Genomic DNA, 25,992 nt, shown 5'->3' on the forward strand with positions numbered 1-25,992 from the left:
ATTGCTTTGGTTAGTATCCAAAATGTTTCATCATAAACTTCTCCTCTGCACAGCATTTACTCTCAGAAAGCAACAAAAATACTTTTCTTTAGCAGCCTAAATTGGAGCCTTATTAGAATATTCTACATTTTGAGATTTAAAGAATAATTTCTATCAATTAGAATACATTAGCTGTCACATAAATTCCTAATCAGCATGATTAGATTTTAAAACTGATTATCCATTTACCATCTTTTTTAAAAAGAACAAGCAAACATCACCTTGGTCTGATATTACCACCGACTATCTTGCAGGCTAATTTATTAATTAAAAGGAAAAACACCCATGGTGAGAAACGACATTCTAAAAGGCCCATTCCATTATGAAGCAGTTTTAAAACTGTACAAGCTTCTGTCACTTGCTAAATACAATTCCAAGAGAAAGAAAAAAAAATCATGGCTCTGAAATCACTCCAATATACTGGCATCTCCACTCATCACTAACCTCTGACCAACTTACCTGCTGAACCTGCTACATTTACCTTAACTACAAGTAAAAAACATCATCTGTTCCTCACACTCTGAACTCATTTGATACCACAGAACACTAATTTAATTGGACTAGAAGCATCACACACGCTCAAGTGAAAGTGCTTGCTGGGGGGAGGGGGGGAAAAATCCAAAGATATTTTTAGTTTAGTCCTTTTAAGGCATATCTAACATACTGAGCCTACGTCTGCAGACACGGGCCTGATGAAAGAGCGAGATGAAACAGGCTGCCTTTCTCCTTGGCTAAGAGTCCTCTTGCGTTCCCGCACTAATGCCTTCTGATGTCTCTTCATTCTTTCTAGCTGCTCCTCTGCACTCATCTTGCCTCTTTGGTGGTCTCCAGAGTATAAACGTTCCAAGGCACTCTTTGGTCTCTCCTGGAGAAGTCACAAGGCACACAAAACACATGTTCTAATTAATACTTTATAAGAAGTATACAAAAAAAAATGAACTCCTTCTCCTATCTCATTACTAAATTTTATTCTATTAACTTCACATTTCTTTGCAAATACTCTCTCAACTCTGTATTTTCTATTAGCAGCGCTGATTTTTGGTTCTAAACCTTGTTTTATAAATCTATTTGAAATGCACGAAGTTGTCTGTTTTCCAATTCATTTAAGAAAGTGAAGAATTGCAGACTTCGGTAGATCATAGCTCTTGCTCCTCTCCCAGATTACTGCAATCCCACTTCCTGCTACACAAAATATACTCTGGGCTTAACTATTTCAAGCAGTTGAGACATTTGCCTTCAGAAGTTTATTTAAAACTTACCTTGGACCTATCCCTTCGAAGTGTTGCAAACGATGAAATGGTAGATGACTGGTGCAATCTGGAAGTTGATCCAGACAAACCTTTACAAGGAAAAAGAGAATGCCTTAAAATCAAATGGCAGACTAAATAAGACAAATATTAGTCTAGTTTTTTAAATTTAATTATACTGTTTCTGTGGCATTCTGGTCACTAGTTGAGCACACATTTTGCAATTCAGATGATCGTAAGAGGCATGAAATTTCATTTCAGCCAAACACAATGCACTTCAGGTCACTACTGATCTAAAGTCAGAAAAATCTATAATTATTTAGAAGCTCATCTAAAATGAAGGATAGGTTGAACTCAGCTGTACAAGACTAGATAGATTGTACAAATAATCACATCTATTAAGAAAATAAAACCTGAACATTCACAATCAGAAATGAAGCAATAAGAAGCAAATGGCTAAGAAATCATTTGCTTTTGGCCCAAATATAATCTCTATCCCCATCTCCAAAAGAGTTACAGAATAACAGCACAGTGGGGATGGAGTGTCAAGTCAGACATAATGTTTGGAGCACTATATTAATATAATTTATCAGTTACATTTTAATGGCAATATAGGTGTTTTAAAAATACTTGGACTTTGCAAAAGATAGCACAGAAATTATGAGGAAAAATAACTTTGAATATAAGAGACATTCTAAAAGCCAATTCCATATTTTGCTATGGGGTTTTTTTAAGCCTTCTATATTAAGTTGTTTTGCCAAAGGCTGATTGTCTGTAACAGCACCATTAAAATGCATAATTTCTAAACTTTCACTGAATAGTTAATTTTAAAATCATGATCTGGTGATAAAGATCATCTCCAGGAAACCCTACAAGAGAAAAGCTCCTATACAGACAGTACTGTTAGGGATCAATTCCATAAATTCCTGGCTTACCACGGGTAGGTAATGTCTGGTATCCACTGTCAGGGCTTATTAAAGCACTGGAAGGGTGGCTGAGATCACCCCCTATCATCGCCAGCTCTGGTTCACTCACGTATGAACGCAGTTCCACCTATACAGAAAAATTCCCATCAGCTCAAATGAAATCACAGACAGCAAGTTTTAACAATCCTAAAACAAATCCTAAAGCTTTGTTTCTGGATTGCTACATCTGTCTCTGCAATTATTATTATACGGCATGAATCATTATTATTATTATTATTATTATTATTATTATTATTATTATTATTGTTATCTCTCTGCCATTCTATATACCGCTTACTTTATTAAAGGAACATATATTTCACAGACAACAGGAACATATTTTATTTAAGGCTCCCGTATCTTTGAAGTGCAGGGGTACAGGAGTGTGAGTGCTCACCCTGTAATCTCCATTCACGTACTGGCCGAGCTCTCTGTCTCTCTTTCTCTCGTCCGACTGACGCTTCAGGCCCCGCACCGAGGTGTGTCTGATGACAGTGGCTTCTCTCGGGAGGGGTGGGACAGCTGGTGGCTGATCCTCAGGACTGTACAGCTGAGGGAGAGGAGGTCTGGGCGGTGCTTCATCTTCCTGGGAGCAGGAAAACACAGGGATTTGGCAAACAGTGTGAAAACAGTCTGGCATAAAGTGCAAAATCAAGGTCAGTGCACTATATGAAGTATTCGTGACTGCTTCAGCCTGCTCTCCTCTGTCCACAGCAGAAGCTTGAGGATTTAAAGCCCAAGCAAGACCCAAGAAATCAACAACAAAGCATTCCAAGGAAGGCTCTGAATATGAACACATTCTAAAGCAGCCTATGGCCTCTGTACATACAATAGGCTCCATGTGTATTGTGCTGCAAGTGCTGCTGCTCAGCTCCAACACAAACACCCACTGTTGTGCCTCCACAGGGTGCACTTCCCAACCTTTCCACTGCTCCCGAGAGAAGGGAAATGGAAACTGCTGAATGACTCTCACAAGAGCAGTACTTACAACCTTTGGCTTGAGCTTGACCGGTGACTGAAGAGGTGGCTCGATTTTTTTCAGCTGCTGTGCTTGGTGCTGTGTCCTGGTCTGGAAATAGGGCTGTGGATAGAGCCTGACCTCCAGCGGGGATTTCACCGGGCTGCGCGGAGGGCTCTGCAGGACGGAAACTTTGCTCTCCACAGCAGCAAGGGAAGCTGGTAAGGAAGGCACTGAAGACTGAGAAAACGAAGGCACTGTTTTTCTCTCTAGAGGAGAAATAGAGAAATAGACAAAAACATTTCTTGATGAGGATCCAGTGAGTCTTTCAGGCCAAAAATAAAACCACATGGTTCAGCACCATCCCGTAAAATTCGTGGTGGAGGGCAGTGGGAGCAAAAGAAGGAAGAGCCTGGGAGTTAGATGAAATCAGTCCATAAGCTGCATCTGGCCCCATGCCACAGATGCCTTCAGTTGCCTACAGATCTAGAGCATCTCAGAACTATTTTATCTCTGTATGTACAAGGTGAGTTTTGCAGTAGGCATTAACAGTCTCTTGCTATCCCAACACATCAGGTCCTGTCTTTGAAATGTAATAAAGCCACCGCAGTGCAGACCACACACACTTTCCCTTCCTCCCTTCCAGAGATGAGGCTGCTCTGCCCACCAAACACTTGCCTGAAGGGAGGGAAAGGCAACTGCAGCAAGGGTAGTTGGGCTGCATCCAAGGAGGAAAAAAACCAATAAACCCAGAGAAAAAAACAGAGAAAAGCTCCTGGACAGGATGCAGAACAGATACTACATTGGTAAGGGCCTGGCATGTGACAGAAACCCCTTCTGCAACTTGAAAAAATTTAGCCCATTATTGTTATTGTTGTTTCCTTTTTTTTATGGCTTGTTACATTTTAGCATCATTGGTATGTGAAAACAAACAAGAAAAAAAATCTTTGTGACCTCAAGCAAAGAAATACCAAGTTAATGTGCTCAATCAACAGAGATTAATGACACATCCAGTAACAGAATTAACTGGATTTTCTGTAGCAGAACAAACTTCCAGATTATTTGCACAGACCCAAAGACTCAGCTGCATTGGTATATTTTTTATCTTTTCATCATGCTCTCCTTACCTGGATTCTTTATAGAGTCTACTATGGTTTTGTAGTTTGCTTTATTTGCACTCAAGCCAGCTGTAACATCTTCAATTCTCCACAAGTCTTTTTGTATTTGTGTTTTCTCCTGTTGTTTGTAGTAAAAGAAAAAAAAAATCAATTATACCTCAGATTTAATTTATGATGGGCCTTTCCTTCTTTTGATACCACCAAACTACAACTACAGAACTTGCATAAAAACTTAGCAGTTTAGAAATTAATTAATTATTTAAAAATAGAAATTAATAAAGACAAAACACCAAGAAATATATCTTGTCCATAAAATTCATTAGAGCATTTTCTGACTCTTGGAAGATTTCCTATAGTAGGCAGGGGAAAAGACAATATATTTTTCTATAATTTCCTATATTTTTCTACAATATTGTTCAGACTACAGAAATATAGTTTAATGGTCTATATAAAATGAGTTTCCAGAACCTTTTATTTTGAGCTTTGTTCTTAAATCCTATACCTATGAAACTTCAGACTGCTAAAACAACCTTAAAAAAATCTCAATACTTTTAGGGGAAATATCCAGTATTAAAAAGGGGAAAAAAAACCAAACTCATAAGTGCAGACAATTTTAAATTCTGCTTATATTTGAGTTGTTAGGCCTACTAGCCATGATGTATTACAGGTTAAAACAATATATTGCTGCTGCTTCAGGACTTGGTCTCATCTTGCATCCTATTTGCTTTACCAAGGCTTTCCAGGAGGAAAGAAAGAAAGAAAGAAAGAAAGGGGAGCTTTGTCTACAGACTGGATTTTCCTTGAGCTGCATCACAGCCTGGCTCCTGAAGCCACCATTTCAGTCATTCCAATCATCTTAAATAGCTGCTGTCATCTAATTCATTAAAGCCTGGTAACACGGATTTCAAAAATTTGCATCAAGAATAAACTTAGTAAAACAAATACCATTAAAGAAAGCAAAGGCACTGAAACACTTAAGAATTGCTTACAAACTGCTCAAGAACTCCAGAAATTCATCACTTGCCATGAGCTGCAAAATAGCTACTAATTAATCCTATAAGGCTGAGGGTGGAAAAAAACTTCACTAAAAGCTGTTACACCTCATAGAACTAAGGAAGGCATATAAATTGCTTTCCACTTTCTGTCTTAAATTAGGAAATATGTTCAGCCAGGTTACAGATCAGCAAACAGAGTGCCAAGAACACAAACATTTAAATGATGGAGAATGTTATTTGCCTGTAGTAAACTCACTCGATAGATAGGACATATTTTGAAAGATTGTCAGGACACAAACTATAAATTTTCACATTTAATTTCATTTTTCTGAGATTAATCATACTACAAGGAACCAAATGATGGATTTACAATAATCAAGCCTTAGAACTGGTGAAAAAAAACCACTGCATTGCACTGAAAATCCTGCTTTTGAAACCACTCAGAAAATGTTTGATTAGCAATGTAGAAAAAAATAGATCTTTTAATATTATTTCTTCCCATTACTTAAATATTGATGTGAAGGGAATATTTTAGATCTAAAATGGACCCGGGCCGAACGATAAGCAGATGAATTAATTTTAAAATTATGAAAGCCAAGACTGCTGTTTACAGAATGGTATAAATATACTTTAGTGGCAAGCAGGAAAAGGTAACTTAGAGAAATAAAAGTTTCACTCCAACTTCCTTCAAACAGAAGCATAATTTAGACTGACATAAAAACAGAGGAGAAGCACTTACCAACTAAGAATTTATCACTGATAAAATAACCCATCTCAGTTAAATTCAGCATACCCAGATCCTCTCCAGCCCTTCAGCAAAAGACAATTGAAGCTACATTCTAAAAAGCAAGATTTACTCTGACCAAGCTGCTTAAACATTTAGGTTTTAACCTCTTAATTAATGTTACATAGAAACAACATCAGTGGTCTCCTACAGCCTGCAAATTTACTGAATTTTTAATAATATTCCACAAAGACTGCATTTTTTAAAAATACAGTGTGTATTAATTTAGTGCTATTGAAAATGCTAGATAAACAATCTTGAGTCTACATGCCCTTGGGCAGAGATCAAAAAAATTCTAACTATTATGGGTACTTCAAGTGAGACTTCTTTGAAGGAATATAGTTTTTTAGAATATTCAGTACTTTTGGAAAAAAATCCATTCCCCTTAGAATCTCCAGAATAGGTGTTCAGAAACATTTTTTTAAAACTTAGCCAAACATATCTGTGCATACTTATATGTATACCTACATAAAAGTGTACACACATACAAATGATAATGTGCTTATGGCTGTGTATTTATAATTAATCACTCATGTGATAGGAGATGATAATCAAACTGAATTAACATTTTTCTTCTGTGCAAACCACACTCCCTTCCATATGTATTGGTGAATCCCATGCCACACATCCAGTATTTACAGCATGTTTAACACCTACCTGGAAATTTTATCTCAAAGTAGTCTAAATAGATGTATTTTGTTTAAAGGTGTAATTTGCCTTTGTTAAACTAAGTAGTTTCATACAAGGACCATTTTATGCTAATATTCCTCTGGGATTTTTTCTTTAAAATATATTCTACAGCTGAGCTCAATTACATATTCTGACTCCAGAAACTGAATCACTTCCCCACACCCCAAAATGAAAAGTAAATTAAAACGTACTTGGAAGATTGATGCAATGAAAAAAGGTTTTACAACTCTTGCTTTGATACTAACATTTGTTGATTAATAGTGAACATAAACAGGCTTCAAATTATATCTGATCAGATACTTAATGCAAACAAGCTAAAAAAATGTAACTAGTGAGCTCTTTTGTTCCAGGATATTGGAAAATTAGACTAAGATTTAAGAAAAAATGTATACATTAACTGTGTTCCTTGTGTTTAGCTCACACAAAGGAAAAATTATCCAGTATTCCCTGACAATAAAGTCACCAGCTCAAAGCAGGTACGTAGAAATAATCTGGTATTCCACATACATTTCAGCAAATAAAATAACTGAGCTTCAAACAAAGCTTCTTTTTAAAATTTGAAACTGAATAATTGATTTAAAACTGAGATGCCTTTCAATTACTGATGGCTGTTAAACACTTATTCCACTTCACAAAACAATCTGCAGAGATAAATCTTCCATAAATAGAAGAACATGACAAAGAACAAGTAATGACAATAACCAGTGACTGATGCTCTTAAAAATGGAAAAAGAAGCTAACAATGTCAGATCAAATAAATGAAGGCTGAGAAGTCCTGCACAGCCTTAGAAATTGAATAGGTTATCACTGTCAAGACGTCAGCATGTAATAAAAACGTAATAAAATAATGACAAATTTGTATAGACAGCTTATGAGAAACTATGGCACTACTGCACGAGCTGCAAGACAATGCAGTGTTTTTTTTTCACTGCACAGCCATGCTGCCACAGTGCCTGAACTCTGCAAAGCAATTACATGACAGCTGAGCACACTGCAAAAATGGCAGAGAAAATTTCTCTTATGAAATGGTAACTAAATCATCCTGTAAGTGTTCACAGTATCTGGAAATGGACTCATTTGGAAATGGACTCACCTGAGATACCAATGAACTGTTCATCTGCTCCTGTAAGGCTTTTTTCAGCTGGCTCACATCCTTCTCTAATTTCAGGTACTCATTCCAGGCATTTTCCATCTCCTGTTAACAGAAGGAATACTCTAATACAGTGCTAACTTCAAAACCACTTTCTCTGTCCTCTGATTGAGCACCAAAGTGTTTTGAAGTTACTATTTTCTATTATAAAAAGAAGTAAAGAAGCCATTTTAGTCTACATTGTTGCTTAGACTTGATCATAACACCTGAAAACCCTTCATAGTCAAGAACCTATAGTTAAAAACCTCTGGCCAGCTTCCTGACACAAAACCAAAGTGGCAGGTAACAGAATCCCTGTACCAGTCCAGCACTTCTCCCAGTGACTTGCTATTTACACTCACAAGTACATTTCATATGCTGACTGCGAAAGCCATACATTTTCTACAAACACAAACTGACTAGCTACATGTAATTAACATTGTCATTTTAGTGATCAGACTTTACCATAGGGAAGGTGTTAATGCAATTTTAGAAATAGTCTTACAAAGAGCTAGTCTCATATTCATGAAGAGGTAGTAATAATAGAGTGAAAATGACATTAAATTACATTTGAATTTTATTAAGTTATAATATGAATGGTAAATTTTTACTGAAATATCAACAGATTTTCCCAACTCCCTTTAACCTGGAATCACATTTATATTTTCCAAGACTAGTTGAAAGATTTGTAATTTAAGCCCACACTTAACATATAAAGACATTGAAAAGGTTAGGGGTTTTTGTTTGGTTTGGTGGCATGGGAGGCAGGCATTGAAAAAAAAAAAGCTGGAGAGAGTGTTTCATTTTTTTGGTCTGGTTTAGTATCCTGTACCTTAACCAAAACTGTTCACAATAGGTCTTAACTCCCCTATCAAATGATCAATACAGTTTTAGATTAACTGGGATTTTAATTCTGGTTTTCTTGAAGCAACCAAAACCATGTACCGTTGAAACTTTGGATATTTCAGCCCGAATACGTATAAGGTCCTCCTGCAAAAGTCTCTGCTGGTAAGATATTTTTTCTGCATGCTGTGGCTGGTCTTTGTACTGATCCATCTGCCTATGTAGAACCTCCAAAACAGACTCCAGCTGATCCTAACAAAGAAGACAGCAGTAAGTTTACAACATTTACATGGAAATTTATGCATCTACATGCAGCAATATGAAAGGTGTTTTCCATGCCCCAGCTCTTCCCTATAAACCAGCAGAGGTTAGGATTGGCCTCCTCTTTTGGAGACTCACACGTAAACAAAAACTGCAGGAGCTTTAATTACCTATTGTATCCAGAATTATCTGATATTTTCTATTCATCCTTCCCATTAAGCAGTCAAAACCGTTGAAAACACAAAGCAGTGAGAGGGGAATTTTTCTGTTTACCCTCTGTACAAAAGTTTCAGGAGAATTCCCTTAAGCAGTATAGAACTATGACAGCCCTACCACAGCCCAGCATGAGCTGTTTGTTTAAGGGCAGGTTCTCCTTCACTGCTATGGGTGAAACAGTCATGTCAGGGTTTAAAATATTCTCTAAAACATGAAACAAGCCAAATTCATTTAGTAGGAGTAATAACATGGAATTAATTTTGCACAGTAGCTCTTCTACAGGATGTACCTGAACAGTACTTTCATTTTAGGATGTATATTTTTTATTATTATTATTGTTTTTGTAACCATATCAGTTTACTGACAGCTATAGCTCACAGGAAGTGAAGCAGATGGGTTTAAAACTTTCACTTTCAAAAACATATTTTCTCAGAATGGGTACTCAATCCTAAAATAAAAGCCAATTCTTGTTATCATATATACACAATACAGTGCAATCAGCCTCCCTTAATTCAATTTTTTGTTTATAATTTCCTATTTTATACTTCAGTATTAGATAAAGATTTCTATTTTATTTTAGTAAGCCCTTTTTAACCTGCTTACTTTATTTTCCTTAAGGGCTCTTATTTTGTCCTCCAAGTCCTGCAGAATTCTGTCCTGCTCACAGAAAACGCTGAGTTTCACCTGGAAATGAAATCACATACATACATAAGGTTAGATTTTAAAAACCAAGCAGAAAAGTATCCCCTTGAAATATTTCACCCCAAGGAGCATAACAATGATCACGTACCTGTACAAAAGAACTAGACAAATCAGTGCAAGAGGCGCTGAAGTGGTGTTTGATACTTACATCAATATCACTTTCTGCCACCTTGACAGGTTTTGCACTTCTTTCTTTCAATGTGTCACGTCCTGTCATCTAAGAGGAACAGATTTTCAAAATATAAGAAATTCATTGCAAACTAAAACCTAATGATGCTTCAGCAGTGAAAAGAAAACTTTTGTTAAATACTCACTTTTATTAAGGAAAAAATAATAAAATTTTGGATACAAGTATTTTCAAATCTGGCTTTAGTTTTTGAGAAGTGCTAACAAAAGGGACTACAAGTTACATTAGGCTATTTAGTAACTCTTCCAACAGCTTGGAATTCTGTACAAAACAGCATAATCCCACCTGTCTCTGGTTACAAAAGTCCTTTTCCTGCAAGAGCTAATAGATTTAACTATTCTATTTTAACAGAATAGTTTTAACAGTTCTACCCTAACAGCTTTCTTGAAGCCAAAGGAATTTCAATGCATGGTTGCAACAGTAGCAGGCATTCCTGAGTGCCTAAAAATACAACTTTTGGTAAGTTTTTCATTCTACAAAGGACAGTATCTTCCTCAGCACAGGGTGGATTTTACTAAAGAGAGACTGCTATAAAAATGCTATAGTGGAATTAAATGTAATTAATCTATTTTGACGTGGCTGTCATGTACCAAATCTCTCATTCCATAAATCACTGGTTTCATGTTCCATTTCTGGTGAGATTATCTTCTCACATAACACAGTTTTCAAATCAGTACTGAAACAATACTCAATTGTATTTCCAACCTTCAAAATTAAGGCATGTCTGTGCCTGTAGAAATGTTTGTGCTTTCCACTGCCTACACAGGACCCTCTTTGTGAACAAACAAGGCTAAGAAAAGAGCAATGTAATAAAGCTGGTAAATAATATATTTTTTGAAAGCCTTAAAATCTAATTATTTAATATCACCTCTTTAGAACAGTTTTAAAGATTCATTACAGCAAATACTCTCTTACCACAGTGATCTATCTAACCTGGTGATTAGCAGTATTCATATACAGCATAGTTATATACAGGCAAAAGTTTATGAAGAAAATTTCACTTCAATATTGTCTTCAGTAATATAAGAGGAGAGACTTTGATACAAAAGCTGAAGTTATTGGCTTTTTTAGTGAGGTAAGAGGGGTATAAAGAAGCAGTTTGCTTATTTACCAACCAGGAATCTCCAGACTTGAAGCTACATATTTGACGTGATAACCTAAGAGTCACCTACAGGATCGCGTTGGCTTTTTAAAAGTAATTAAATTTTACCCTAAGTGAGGTAAATATTGTCTTCTCTCCTTCAGTGGCAGACTCCATTTAAAGACTTCTCATGTACTTTTGAGTGGCGCAATATTACTTCTGCACGACCAAAATCAAGAGTATTAACTGCCTCCAGAAGCTTTCAATTTTTTGATATCTTTTTCACCAATTACATATTATATAGAAGAAAAAACTGTCTTTCAAAAGTATTAATGAACTTATTTAAATGGCAATTCTTATATGTAATTATAACAATTAATTAAATATAAACATAAAATACCAGCATATCAAAAGTAGTAATTTTGCATATGTAATTACCTGCAAGCTAAGACAATGCAAAAGCCTTTTTCAAAGCAACAGAATAAACATAAAAACAAGCCTACAGAATTTGGGGATACTTTAAATTACATAATCAAAACTGTAAGGAATTTGTTAACTATCAAGCAGCGAACATGACAACATAATGAGGATTAAGCATGCTTTCACATTTTCCAAATTTCACACAGGATTCACTACTTGACACATTAATTTTCAAAACATGATAAAATGAAACCAAACACTGAGATCAGCCATAATTTCGCATACAGACTCCAAAAGAGAGGGAGAAAAAGGGAAGTAAAATAAAATCTTACGGAAAGCACTACTGTGCACCAAAAGACACCTGTAAAAGCCAGAACACTGACTGCTACTTGAAAAAGCGATGGGATGAGCACATTTCAATGCAAGCAGTCTTACATGTATACTGGATAGTAACCCTTGTGCTGAGTTCTTTAGCACTTTGTATATCATGTTGATCAGAGGTCCATTATTTTCTATCTGTTTCAAACAAAAGTTCAGTCATAGCTTGTTACAGACTTTAAAGATTTAAACCCCCAAACCTCACAACTCAAAACTCCACGAGCAGCAGGGACCACACACTCTCAGGTCACACCTAAGAACTCTGCAGTTAATTGCTCAATCACAATTCCACATTGAAAAGGTCCATTTTGAAACTCCTAAGAAAGATCTCCAGAAATAATGGATTTAGTGAAAAGAAAAAAGTGTAACTCCAATTCCAAAATGTCCTAATTTAAGTTGTTTAATCAGGGTGGGTCTAATTCAAAGCCCAATGTAGTCAAAAGAAATACTTGAACTAATTGGCTTTCTATCAAAGTTTCCAGCATCTTAAATGGAAGATATTGCATACATGACCTGGGAATTTGCTGTTATTAAAATCTGTGTCATTTGCTTCCTTTCATGCAGTGCACTCTTCTTTTTTCCTTGTATCACAAATCAAAGCATTGCTACATTTAGTGGAAAAACACAAACGTAACCAATACAAGGACACCTTCTCGAGTTTCACATGGGCTCTTTAATCTCTCAGCAACCTGAGCTGAAACTCTACATTTCTGGACCAATACTGAAAGAAGGTTATTAAGAAATGCCCATTTTGAAAATTTACATATTCCTTTGGAAACACATTTGACGTTTTGAGTGTCAAGATTTTCAAAAGGGAACCAGCTGGCATTAAGTTTCTTTGCACAGAAGTATCAGGTGCCCCTGTACATTTTTATTTCTGGCTGTTTTTGTTAGGTGCTACAGGCAGTAGGAAGGCACAAGGGGAACTCTAAGAGACCAAATATCTCCTTGGGTTCCAGACTGCAACAAACTGATCTGGACAGAACCCACCAAAAAGTTAGGAACACCCCCCATTAAGAATTTTGCTAAGCATATCACATTTTCAGAAGCTTCACCTGTGGTCACTTCAACTGTGAAAATTACTGTGTTTTATAATGGAAAAAAGACTGTGATTATTAATAATTTCTCACCTTGTAGGACTTTTTAAATTGTAATTTGTCATAAAATTAATCTGATAGTTGGCTGCAGTTACATTTGGAAAAGCCGTGAACAAACCAAGGACAAGGCTTAAAACGAAATGTGTCCAACCAATTTTAAATTTTTTATATTCATGATTCCAACAGTTTACATATTTGATCATTTAGACTACATACACATCACCTATATTACACGCTAAATACATATATGGTTCTATAGTAATATTTTCCATTTATATATTTGGTTATATATTCAGAAATTCAAACATCAGATAAGATTGAAATGCACATCCTCATAGGTGCAATCAGCTCACAGGCAACATCCCATGGCACAGTGAGCTCTGTACATGCAAACCAGACAGGCAACACGGTGTCAAACTTCCCTTCACCTTGATTTTCAGGAACCACGTGATTTATATATGGCAAGACATCCTACATCCCACAGAAAGAAGCAAACTACTTTGCTAAGTGAAACAATCCTTTTGCTGTTTTTTTTTTTTTTCCTTTCCAAACCTGATATTAAGAACTTTAGATTTGCTTTCAAATTGCCAACCATCAAGTGTACCAGACAGAAGTCATTTAGACAAGTGATAGGACACTCAGTATTATATTTAATTCTTTTTTAAAAAGAAATACCTCCTAACATTACTTGACCAGATTCTCTGTATGGATGGTTGGATGAATGGGTGCATTTGAAGTCTTTTAGCTGTAATAACATGAAAACAATGACAGTGCTAATTAATCACATTTTCACAAGAATATATGGCACATTATACAAATCATGGAAAAGTCAGTTTAAGAAGATTTAAAGGGGAAAAGCTGCATTAAAAGAACGTGCATTTTAACTTAGAGGTGTTGACTTCATATTGGTACAAATGCCACAGCAGAGAAACATTTTCATTCTGTTCTTTTATCTGACTTCCCTAAACCCACATATCATCCATCTCACTACCAACAACACAAGTCATTCTCGCAAACTAAAGAAACCTCATTTTCAGAATTTTCACCTTAATTGTATAGTTGCTACTAAAAAGATACTAAATATTCTAAGCACAGACAAAAGCAGTTTCCATCTCAGACTAGAAAGTTACTTTAAAATTTGCAGATACAAACGCAATACAAAAAAGACAACTGGGTTGAAAAAGGTAAAAAAATGAAGTAGACTCATCTAAAATCTTACCTTTAGATCCAAATACTCCAGATCCTTTTTCAGCTGGATGTAAGTGTCATCCGCCTTCAGGTAAGTACATAGGAAAAAAACAGTGCAATATATTTGAATGTTTGGAACCATTTCAGAATATTTGGATTTGCTATATACAAGAAAACAGATGGAAGAGAGAACAAAAAAACAGAGTAGGAGCACATAAAAGAAAAGCACATTTGCTCCACCAGCATATTGCTATTTAAAGTTAAAAAATGGGAAAGAGTATCTCCCAAGAGTATTACTGCCTCCTTACCCCCCCTCTAAGCATCTAGATTTTTGTTTTAATCTCTAATATGACCCAGAACTACCTGAAACAATGCATTTTTAAAAATTATTTTTTCAAGATCAATTTCCACTGACTAGCCCTTCACTGAAAAAGTAAGAGTGGTGTGACTGGATGTCAGATGTAACTAGAAGACATAATATATCATTATGATACTTTTAATCACAATTTATATGCATTTTAAGATATTAATTCCTTCATTCAGGGAAAGTATAAAATCAGTTTTGTGAATAAAATTCTGAAAAATATCTCATTTATATATGATTAGACAATCCATTCTGTCCTTTAAGTAATAGCATTCAAGTTGACCCTTATTTTTCATTGCCTCACCTGTAATTGCTAGTTTTGTAGTTATATTAAGCTTAGTTTTATAGTTATATTCATCTAGCAACATCTTTATTACAGTCCCTCCAAGAAAAACATGCAGAGAAGTCATAAGAAAGTTCTTTCTCCTCTCTTGAAAGGGGATATTTGCAATACAAAATAAAGTTTAACTGTTGAAATGCGCTACTTGTAATTAGCCAAAATGCCCAAAACTTCCTAGAATTTAACTGCTATTTTGTCAGCATTTCATATCCTGGGTGCAATTAACTTCAGAATAAAAGAAAAACACAACTATACCTTTTCTCAAGTTTTGAGCCAATGAGAATGTGTAGTTAGAAAAAGAAAAGAAAAACCCTTTATGCCATAAAATCAGTAGATCACACTTGCATTTCTTTAGAGGTTTTCACTTACAATTCTGGTCAGATCAGCTTGTAAGATTGGCTGAGGACTTGACTAGAAAGTCTGCCCATTTTTGGGGAAATCCCTGTTATTACCACCCATGTTAGTGCAATTGTTCTGTAGGTGAGGTAATTGGGAAATTAAACTTCTTTAATTCAAAAAAATCACTTTAGTCTTGGGCCAAAACCTTCATCAATTCCAAGAAGAGTCACCAGATTTTATTCCCAGGTGGCTCCATTTTTGAGGCTATAATAAGAACCAGAGAGCTCTGTGAGTACATTTCTGTTTGATTTCACATTTACAGGTTTAGTAACACCAGTGCAATCAAGAGCACCACAGATGATCCAAGAGGCTCCTGAGCTTTTATGAACCAATGTTCACCTGCAGAACTGACACAGTTACAAGCTCATATGAATGTACAGACTGGCTGATGCATTTCAATTTGCAGGTGATGCAGCACGTGGCACAGGGAGCCAGCCCCACCATGAAAGCAGCACAAAGAAATGGTTTTGCTTCAGAATGAACTTATACAGTATTTTAACCCACATTTCTGAAGATGCAGCATTTTCAGAAATAGTAAAAATACACAGTATAAAAAGGAAGTAGACACTTTGAAACAGATGCACTGGCGACCTGTAACTTAAAAACGCTCCTCTTTTATAGCAAATACAGTAAGCAAAGAAAACCCGCAAACGACCTGGGCACTGTGGAATACCAAAGAATGGGCAAGGAAGCACAGACTCAAGCATGCCACTAATGAAGCATTTGCAGAGTCACAAAATGTCACAGATGAGCCACGCAGCAGCTGACCTGATAGGTGGAATTAGTTGGCAAGTGCTGCAGTAACTGAGCGATTGTGTAATTTCTTATACTAGCCAACTTAGCCTGATGTCTCCTTAATCGAATGAGAAGCAATGTTAACTCTTCAGGCTGCAGGTATTTAGACACATTGTAAAGAGGAAATTAGCAGTCTTCAGGGAGAGGAACTATAATTACATTTTTCACCTCAGTGCCCAGAAAGCAGTTACTTGACACGATTAAGCAATTATTTAATTAACTCTACATTTGGTCAAATAAACATAATAAAACTTGAATCCTGTAATAACAGAAAGCTCACCCCTGCTCATGTTGCAGATAAAGGCAAAAGTCCTACAGGCTTTTCTGGGTTACGATTAAGCTCTCATTCGAGTTATTTATGCTTTAACTAATAGAGTTAACATTAAAGACTATGGATTTTTAAACTTGGCTGCACTAGAGGGAGGAGAGCAGAGGGGCCGTGCTCTGCACTTACCGACTTGCCGTGCAAGCTGGGCGCGCTCACCGTGTGCGTCATGTAGCCCATGGCAGGCATGGAGCGGCGATCCAGGTGAGTGGAGCTCTGCAAGAAGCCACAGCCACAGGGTAAGGACTGTGTCAAGTGCCAGCTGTGGCAAATTCAGTCTGCACCACTGCCACAGATTTTCTACTCGAGTTCGTGGCGTGCTTAGATCAGGGTAACACTCACTGGGCAGACCAATCCTTTGATGAGTAAAAACTTATGAATGAACAGATGCTAATTCAGCACCTGTGATGCTGGGCAGAGCAGTGGATTGTGGCAGCATGAGATGCTTCAGCAGAATGTGCAATGTCGCTTTCAGCGAATAAAAAAAGACTTCATGAAGTTCTCCCCCAACACCCAGTGTCTCCCAGAAAAAAGCCTGGCTGGATGATGCCCTCTGACAGCAGGCTTGGACTGCACATAGCAACAACCGTGAATGCTCTCTTTTAGCCAGGCAATGTGAAGCTACTGACATGACTGACACCTTGTGGCAATGGCTTCCATCAATACCAAGGGGTTTTTTAATAATCATCCTTGATCTGCCCCTTTCTGCTTACAATATGAAAGCCTACTGCACACTCATTCTTTCATCTTTCTCTCAAAGCCAGAGTTCTATGGGTTCTTCAAGGCAGGCTAAATGTCTCAGTTATTTTTATTCCTGCCTCTCACTGAATTTGCCTCACCTGCCTTGTTTTTTTTTTAAGTGCAATTGGATGGAATTTAATAGAGCAGTACAGGGAGCATGGAGTATCATAGAATAATGCAGACACATTTAAATGTAGAATAATGCTGTGTGTTTATATAAAAAAAATGAGCATTTTTCTCTACAGACTTTCCCAGAAGTTCCACAGAAAAGTTTTCATGATGAGGAATTGTGTTTCCCAATATTGGTAAAGCCAAGATGCCATGAAAAGAGCATAAAATTTGTGCAGTTATATTGCACAAGAAAGGAAAAGACTGCTGTACATGCCTTTGTAAGGATGTCATGCTCCTTCAACTTACATGTGGAGAAACCAATGTGTGGTAGAATATAATCAGGAGTTAAAAATATTAATTTCCAGTTCTGCAAATCACTAGGCTATTTCACCTTCTGACAGAATATTATAAATCTATAAATGCTGAAAGACACCCAACAGCTACACAACATACACATTAGAAAAAAAATCTAAACTGTGTATGAAGCTGCAGCATAAAGTCATGGTCCTAAACCCACACTGGTATCTGGATTTATAAGTATCTCTCTTTGCAGATACTTTCCCTTATCAGAGGCTGTGGCTGAGGTCAAAGAATTAAGTGAATACAGAGGCTTTCAATACCAATTATTCCAGATCTACCAAGACAAGTCAGTCCTTTATTGATTCAACACAAATTTCTTCAAATTCCTTAGGCAAGGAGAGCATTTAGAGTACTAAATAGGGAAACCTCTATCACCTCTGGATAAGAGGGTACAAAAGTCCCAACAAAGAAAAACCCATACTGAAATTATTCAGACAGTTGAAGGTTCAGACCAACACTATTTGAATTTGGCTAGCCCAATGGACCTATTGGACCTAACTATTAAATGCATGAAAAATAATATCTTTTACTGTAATAATAATAATAATATGGCTTTTACCAGAACTAAAACCAGAATCAGCTGTATGACTAACTACAATAGCAAAACATGTAGAGAAAGCAGGCACAGCAAACACAAAGCTACAAGCAAAAATAAATATCCAAGGAAGATTCCATCCTGCTGAGTTTTATATTCTTGCCTTCATACTCTCTATATAAAAATACTACCGTCTGTACACTTTATACATGTAAGCATATGCCTTCCAGCTTTTTATTAAAATATTCCAAACCTATGTGATGTGCCACCAATTTTCCCTTCCAAACCAAATAAAAGTTAATAAATATGACCAGAATGGCAAGAGCTTGAGGAGAAAATTATTCCTTGTATTAGCTTTTACAACTTACATCATCTTTCATACATGAGGAAGGATGCAATGAACCACGACTAAATAAATCCCTCATGTGTGACACCACGTGTAGAACAGTTTGTAATCAGTTAAAGGGATACCAACCTTTACAGCACGATTCCGAATCTTCCTGGGGGATCCAGCCAGAGGAACATCCACAGCCTGTCTCTCATCAGATGGTTTAACCGTGAGCCTTTCTGCAGGAGTATGTGGTCTCCGTGGGAGAAAGGTTTTTGGAGGTCCAGGTGGAGGAATATCAGACGGAGAGGGCGGAACAGATATTGATCGCGGAACATCTAATGAACTTTTCGACTTGGCACGATCAATGAAGTCTGAGGAACCTACATAAAGTGGGGCCGTGGGGCTGCCATGCTTGAACTGCTGTCTCTGCTGCCACTCGTACAGCTGCCAAACAGTTCCATCCTTATTTGCTTTCCTCTCCTCCTGGGACATCTTCAAGTGGCTGACACGATCCTGTGCATATTTGTAGTCACTCGGCAAGTTGCGGTTTGGTGGTGGTGAGCTCCCTGAAGGCTGCCTGGTATTCTTTGGCAAAGTGTGATAGTTTTCAGGAAAAGGAGGATTGGGACCCTGACGTGTAAGTGTCTGATCAGAAGTGAGGCTGTAAAAAAAAAAAAAAAAAAGGAAAGAAAAGGGTAGATTTTAGCACACACTGATGAGTGGGAATCACTGATAAAAAAACACCTCTAATGACATAAGCAGAAGAACTACAGAAATTTTAACAGAATTCATAGAAATATTAACAAAGCAATATTAATGACATCTATCCTGCACACAAACACTACACTGCAGGAATACAAGATATTAATTTAGTGTTTAACCTAGGATGAACCACTACCAACAAACTTAAGGAACAGCAGCATGATGTACTTAAACTAAAAAGAAAGTCAAGAACATGAAGAAAGGAATTATTGTCATGTTTACCGAATGACTCTGTAAATTAAAATATTCCTTTCGCAGGAAGTGTGCTCACCACTAGGTGGTGCAGTTCACGAAAAGAAACGCATGTTCAATGTAAGTATCTTTAAAAGCAAGAAGAAATCTCATCAATCCAGAATATCTCAGATAGTTTTTGTTCATGTGAATGAAGCAAAACCAAAGAAAATTAAAAGAAACTGCTTGAAGTCCACAGGTCTGTACAACTTATTTCCACCTAATGCTACTGGTTCTACTGATTTGAGCAACGTGAGACTTTTTACAACAAAAGTCATTGACAAATTAGAATATAAAAGAGCATTACATCCTGGCTTTAGTATTGGACCCATAAAACACTGTACAAACTAGATATTTTAGTAGGTAGTGTTAAAATAGAACTGGCAAAAGTTTTGACAAAGCCTAGTTAGCTCCCTCTCTCCTCCTTTGAAGACAAAATCTTTCCATAGCCTCATGTGTAAGAGCCTGCCTGTCTAATTTCTGATTCTTCAGTCAAATATCTGGGGGTTTTGTACTTGGAGTAATTTACCCATTGATTCAGAACCTCCAAAGTGAAAAGCATTCTGCTAGGCTTGCTACAAAGCATCAACACAAAAAAGCTTCCAAAATTAAAAAACCAACCCAGCACAAAACCACACAAACAAAGAAGCTGAGATGTTTTCATCACTTCACTCAGTAAGTTTCACTCTGCATAAGAGGGAGACCTCATGGTTTGGAAAATGCAGGAATTCCACATGAAAGAAAGGCCAGGATGGAAAAAAACATCTTTGTTCAGCATCCAAGAATAACTGAAGCAAGGAGGAAAGAATTGCTACCAGCAACTGCTACTCAGTAGTTGCCACCATCCCTTTTTACTTGCAGAATTTGACACTGTTGGACTGCCTTGAAATATAGGTACTCTGAAGAGGATACATAATTCCTCATGCCAGCAAGCACAATAACTGCCCTGCACTGCCTGGTGGATTACAAATCTGTAAAGGCTCTGCCCCCTCATATCACAAAATCTTGATGTTACCTCCAATTTCAGAGTGAAGGTTAAAGCAGGCAGGTAATATGAATACAGGCAACTCAATGATCAGCATACAGTGGTCATGGAACCTCTTTTAATTCTCTAATTCATTGCATTATGTGCACTTTGAATGTACTTTGCTGGCAATTTCAATTTTTTTCCACAAGAAAACAGGGTAGAAATGTATTTCATGTAGATAGCAATAAGAACCAAGAATGCTTGGAGGGGATAATGCTTCAAAAAGACATCTGATGCAGGTGTGAAGCTAAGACAGATTTCTTTGGTGATTTCTCATTGGAAAAACAGGGAAGGGTGACTTGACCACTCCTATAGCCCAATTTAGTGGAGATCTCTTGAAGGTGTCAGCAAACTATCAGATATTGCAAACCACCTGCATGTGATTACTTTCTGACTGGACATTAAAAGGCAGAATATTGAGATCAGATGGAATTGGTGGCAATCAGCGAAGCCAGCAGGGCTGGCAGCTTTAGGAGCAAAACCAACCTGAAAACAAAGACAACATGAGTTTTGTTGGGGGCAAGGGGAGTCATGCCTTCCTCCTAGAAAAGGATGAATTTTTCTGGGAAGCACTAAAAGCGGTTATTTTGAAAGCAGTACGTGGAACAGCTGATATGAGCCAGTTTCATGCAATATTTCAGCCTGCTATAAAAAGAAAACAAAGTTGAATGTGGATAACATTGCACAGGGAAAGTCATATTCAGAGCTGAACTTTGGAGGCAACTGCCTACATAGAGGCACATTGTGTTTTCTCAGTATCTGAATTAGGAGAAACCTCAAGCTGAGATGACAGGCTCTGAGCTTATGGCATCTCTACCACACAAGCTTTGAGATGCTTAGAGATAATTTACATCATATAAAAATGGGCTCTGAGACAACACACCAACTTCTAGGTAAAGAATAATGTCCCAAATGGCTCAAATTAGTCCACAATGGACTATTGCTTTCTTGGAGGTTATCAGCAAAAGTGAGCAAAAGCAGCTGTTCTTGAGAACCTCCCTCATTTGAAGGATGAGGTGTAGAGAATTTTAAAAGGAAAGCAGACATTAAAGAGTGCGTAAATGGCCTGATGTCATATTACATGTCTGCTGGCCATGAAAACCTTCAGGGTCTTTAATGGGAAGCAACCACACAGAAGATATTGTAAAAAGGGAAGATAGATGTCCAAAAGACAACAAGTACTATTATTAGAAACACTGTGCCCATTCATGGGAATGCACAGAGGCTAACAAAGACAAGTAATGTTTCTTCTTAAGCAAATCAGGAAGGAACAGAAAGTTCTGCATAACAAGAAAGGCTTTAACATTCTTTGCAAGGAAGGAAGTATCTCAACATCACTGCATGTAGGGGGGAAATATTAAGCTTAACTGGATTTATGTATTTCTAAAACGCAAGTAAACTGTTAGAAATAGCAAATTCTTCATAATTATGCACTAAATTTATACTTAGTAGGCACCAGAACCAGATCAAAACCTAACAATTTCTGAACAGCTGACGTTTGATAGTTCTGACATTGACCTTTAACTACTTAAAACCCAAAGCCTCCTGAAAGCCTCCTTTCAAACTTTCTTCCAGTTCTTGGCATCTCTCTGAAAGGCTGGCATAAAATTTACCAAAGCAGGTATTCCCATCTGCTGAGAATAGAGTGGGATCAGATGCCTACACTGGATGCCACTGGAGTGCAGCTGAGAGGCCACTGAGAGAGGTGGGTCTCCAAAGTGACAGCTAACTAACATTTACCACTCAGCAAATGGACTGCTTCATTAAAAAGGGAAGTAAAACATCTATTTGAAAGGTCAGAAGATCTATATAAAAGGTGCCATGCCTACAAGCAGTCATATGGACAATCTCAGTATTTGTGTAAACCCTTTAGCTGAAAGAGTTCTTTCTTGTCATAAGCAACTTGCTGGCAAGTACTGCATCTGTACACACGTGAGCCAGGAAACAAATAAAAACTGTATTCATTCTGTGTTCAAGAACTACCCAGCCCTCTGAATCCTCAGAGGTTTTCTGTTTGTAAGATTCCAGCTGGAATAACAATCAATGTGGAGCTTTAAAAAATTAAGTCGTCTACTACTATTTACTGAAATCAAAATGGAATGTCAATCAAATTATCATCTCTAGCTTAAATTTCTACACCATGCAATCAGGAAGATATTTGACAACTAACACTCCGCTTCTATCCATCATTTAACAACACTGAAGCACCCTCAGCAGGTGCCATTTGAAAGATGACTCTTAATCTTTGGGAAGGTAACATGCAATTTATTCTGAATGCAGAGAATATAATGGCATTTGTCAGGAAAAGGCAAAGAAAACAAGGTCAACTGAGCCAAAATAGACATTTCTAGAGGTATGTATATGCAGATATAGAGCTATATCTAGAAATAGATACACACAGACATACATATATCTATCTTTATTTTTACTTAGCAGTGAAATACACAGCAGCTCCAGCTGAGGTAGCTGGTTTCTTCTAGAACAAAGCCTGGCACCTGCAATAACACTATCTTAACACTGCACCTGATACACACCCCTAAAGTTAATTTACTGAAAAGAGTAATTTGGAAGAAAACCACACTTATTTAGCTATTAGTCAAGCCTGTCACTTCCAGGACTTGTGATGTAAAAAACATCAATAGAAGCTTTTTAAGCATTAGCTCATTAGTTCAATCAGTTTCTGTATTATTTCAGACAAATCAATGTGTGTAATAAGAACTAACTTGCCAACTACTTTTTTTCATTAAACTCATATTCTTTTGAGAAGTCCTGATTAATATCCAAGCAAAAAAGATGGAAGTTAAGTGACTCTAGCAGTCTAAAAGAATATGACATAATGTAAAAAAGTAAGAAGATTTCTTCAAGGGTAATTTCAAAAATAAAAGAATAGAAGAATGGACTTCCACACAAAATTAGGAAGCCTGAAGCTTCTTACTGGCTCTGAATTGACAAATGTTAGCTTAAAAAAGAATTTTTTTAATTCCCAAAATGTTTTTTCTCTCCTAAAAACCACATGCCAAGCTCTCTTGTTTGTTTATGCTATAATTAGATTTGAGCAGATTTATAAAACACTTAATTCAGTAGAACAAGCATCTTTGAAAAATCCTCACAAGTAGCATCAAACCCAAATGTTCTTCCTACCACTTGACCCAAGGTGACATTCTGAACAGACACACATGTTCATCACTTCATTTGTCCAACTGGCACTTAATCTGACTATGAAAGCAAAACACTTATGAGATTTTCAAACGACAAAAGCATTCCAGTGCATTTCACCTATTGGTACTATTCATGTAATTTTCAGAGACTGAAAATGGAAAAAAGACCATCCTAGGATGTCTTCATTAACTAAATGAATATATGGAAACCTTTCAATATGTAATACACCCACTGGGACTCTGAGTGCAGTGATCTGATATAGAGGAGTGAATGGATGTTTGGAACAGGAACAGAAAAGAGAAGGAAAGTAATAAGCATTCTTTACTTTTTGAAGTGGAAAACAAACAATTAGCTGTAAGTTATATTGTGTAATTGTTTACTAATAAGAGATAACAGAAGGTTGCACTTCACTTTCTATCTGTTCAAAATTTAAGTAAATTTTAAGAAGTTTTAAGCATCCATAGTGATTAAAAGAAGGAAAATAAAATAGCATGCTAATCTCACTTATTCTGCTTGCAATACTGTGACAACATTAAAGAGATTTGATTAGCCAATCCCATACTGGCTTTTCCAGGAGATAAATACCAGAAAAATACATTCTGCACTGAAGGAAAAAGTAAGTCTTCTTACATGTTGTCTCCATAAAATATTTTTTGATTTGCACTGAAGGTATCACACACTTTAATTTAAGAAAATGCCGCTTGCCCATCTAGTTAGAGATGGGCTTGTTACTAACCTTTTTGTATCTCCTTTCTGGACTTTCACCCAGTGCTCCACTTGAGCCATGTTACTTTTCCTTTGAAACTGCTTATCTGGATTTGTTCTGGGAACAAACCCTCTTTTATATGAGCCAGTACCATTCTGCTCCACTAGCCCAGCACTCATACTCAATGAACTAGGAAGCGTTCCATTCTTCTCAGCTGGCTGAGGCTGAGCTACTTGGGACCAGGATGAATTCCTTAAGTCTGGAAATAATGAATCAGCTTCTGTTAATGCATGCTTAGCCTTTCCCTTTTTGGTTTCCAGAGTTTCTTTTCTGTGGATGTAATGCTCCTCCTCCTCCTTTTCTCTTCTTATCTCTTCACGCTTATCGTATCCAAGCATTTCAGCTGATTTCTGATAACTTTCTTTTGTGTCTGTAATCTCTGCCTTCACACAGTCTTTGCAGGCATCCACATGATTGACTTGGGGAACAGCTTGCTGATCCACTTTTTCAGTTTCCCTGAAAAGAAAATGCGTGTCAGTAATGAATACTGGTTAATTGTGAAAAGTTGGTGTGGTCTTGTTGCTCTTTTACAAAGGATACCCACAAAATCCCTGTCTGCAGACTGTGATAAATTTGATACTTACAATAAATATGCTCAGCAAAACTCAATTGCTATGCCAGTTAGACAAAAGTTACCTTTATTGTGCTGTCAAGAAAGCAGAAATTACTTATCTGTAAAAATGACTGAAAATACTAGTATTGTACGAAAGAAGTGTTCAGCAAAACATCATGTACAAAAAAGCTGCAAATAAAAAAATCTTCCTATCCTAGGAAACACTGAAAGCCAAAAAACCAAAACTAAGGTGCCAGCTGCTCATGGCAAAATATAAAAAAATATCTTTCATATTTTTGTAGACACCTCAGGGACCAGTCTCTTCTGGCCAAGAGGACAGAGTAATATCCACATTTAAGTCAGTACCATTGCCCAGGGAATTTCTATTGAGGAGCTATTCCTGAAGAAAAATTGCTCCATGCTGCAGTACACACTAGTTTACTTATTTACCTTATTGCCTAAATAATATCATAAATCTTGATACTCAGTTTGAACTCACTATAAAATGTCTGAGGGTTCTGAAAGCTTCACGTTGCTTTTAACATATTACATACTTCATTTGCAATTTTCTTCACCTCCTTATAAAAATAAGCTTCTCAACAACTTTTTTCTCTCACAACATAATGGGTTCTCACTGATGTCAGCGTAGCACCTCATCTCTGAAACAAAGTTCAGCTTCTTTAAGGCTTTATGGAAAGTAAATTCTGAATAAGTGCCATGATAAAATTGTTTTCACTTTAGTCTAATTAGAAAAGAATAGTCTACTCAGGAGCAAGGACATTGGATCGATACTTCTAATGTGCCAGACTTCCCCAAATTTTCTATCAATTATTCCTGTCCTTACAAAGAAGATAAGGAAAGAGGTAACAGGTTGTTTCTTGAAATTTAAATTAAA

At 36.8% G+C, this 25,992-nt stretch overlaps 1 protein-coding gene across 20 annotated transcripts in view; it reads right to left on the minus strand.

The window, feature by feature from the left end:
* PLEKHA7 (pleckstrin homology domain containing A7) overlaps nucleotides 1-25,992 on the minus strand; it is a 145,204-nt gene that overhangs the window by 12,154 nt on the left and 107,058 nt on the right. For 11 of the 20 annotated variants that reach the window (XM_085581432.1, XM_021525587.3, XM_021525584.3 and 8 more), the window contains 16 exons: nucleotides 24,515-25,000; nucleotides 18,744-19,260; nucleotides 16,651-16,737; nucleotides 16,170-16,289; nucleotides 14,330-14,383; nucleotides 12,071-12,151; nucleotides 10,096-10,164; nucleotides 9,849-9,929; nucleotides 8,871-9,020; nucleotides 7,890-7,991; nucleotides 4,337-4,445; nucleotides 3,240-3,478; nucleotides 2,649-2,837; nucleotides 2,222-2,339; nucleotides 1,299-1,378; nucleotides 704-904 (listed from right to left, as the gene is read on the minus strand). In XM_085581432.1, coding sequence (XP_085437558.1) covers nucleotides 704-904; nucleotides 1,299-1,378; nucleotides 2,222-2,339; nucleotides 2,649-2,837; nucleotides 3,240-3,478; nucleotides 4,337-4,445; nucleotides 7,890-7,991; nucleotides 8,871-9,020; nucleotides 9,849-9,929; nucleotides 10,096-10,164; nucleotides 12,071-12,151; nucleotides 14,330-14,383; nucleotides 16,170-16,289; nucleotides 16,651-16,737; nucleotides 18,744-19,260; nucleotides 24,515-25,000 — 2,683 coding nt within the window. The remainder of the gene's footprint in view (nucleotides 1-703; nucleotides 905-1,298; nucleotides 1,379-2,221; nucleotides 2,340-2,648; nucleotides 2,838-3,239; nucleotides 3,479-4,336; nucleotides 4,446-7,889; nucleotides 7,992-8,870; nucleotides 9,021-9,848; nucleotides 9,930-10,095; nucleotides 10,165-12,070; nucleotides 12,152-14,329; nucleotides 14,384-16,169; nucleotides 16,290-16,650; nucleotides 16,738-18,743; nucleotides 19,261-24,514; nucleotides 25,001-25,992) is intronic. The other 9 variants (XM_085581438.1, XM_085581436.1, XM_021525590.3 and 6 more) reach the window with 6 other exon arrangements.

This window comes from Lonchura striata, chromosome 5, assembly GCF_050655825.1.
Source record: "Lonchura striata isolate lonStrDom1 chromosome 5, ASM5065582v1, whole genome shotgun sequence".
Lineage (NCBI taxonomy): Eukaryota > Metazoa > Chordata > Aves > Passeriformes > Estrildidae > Lonchura > Lonchura striata.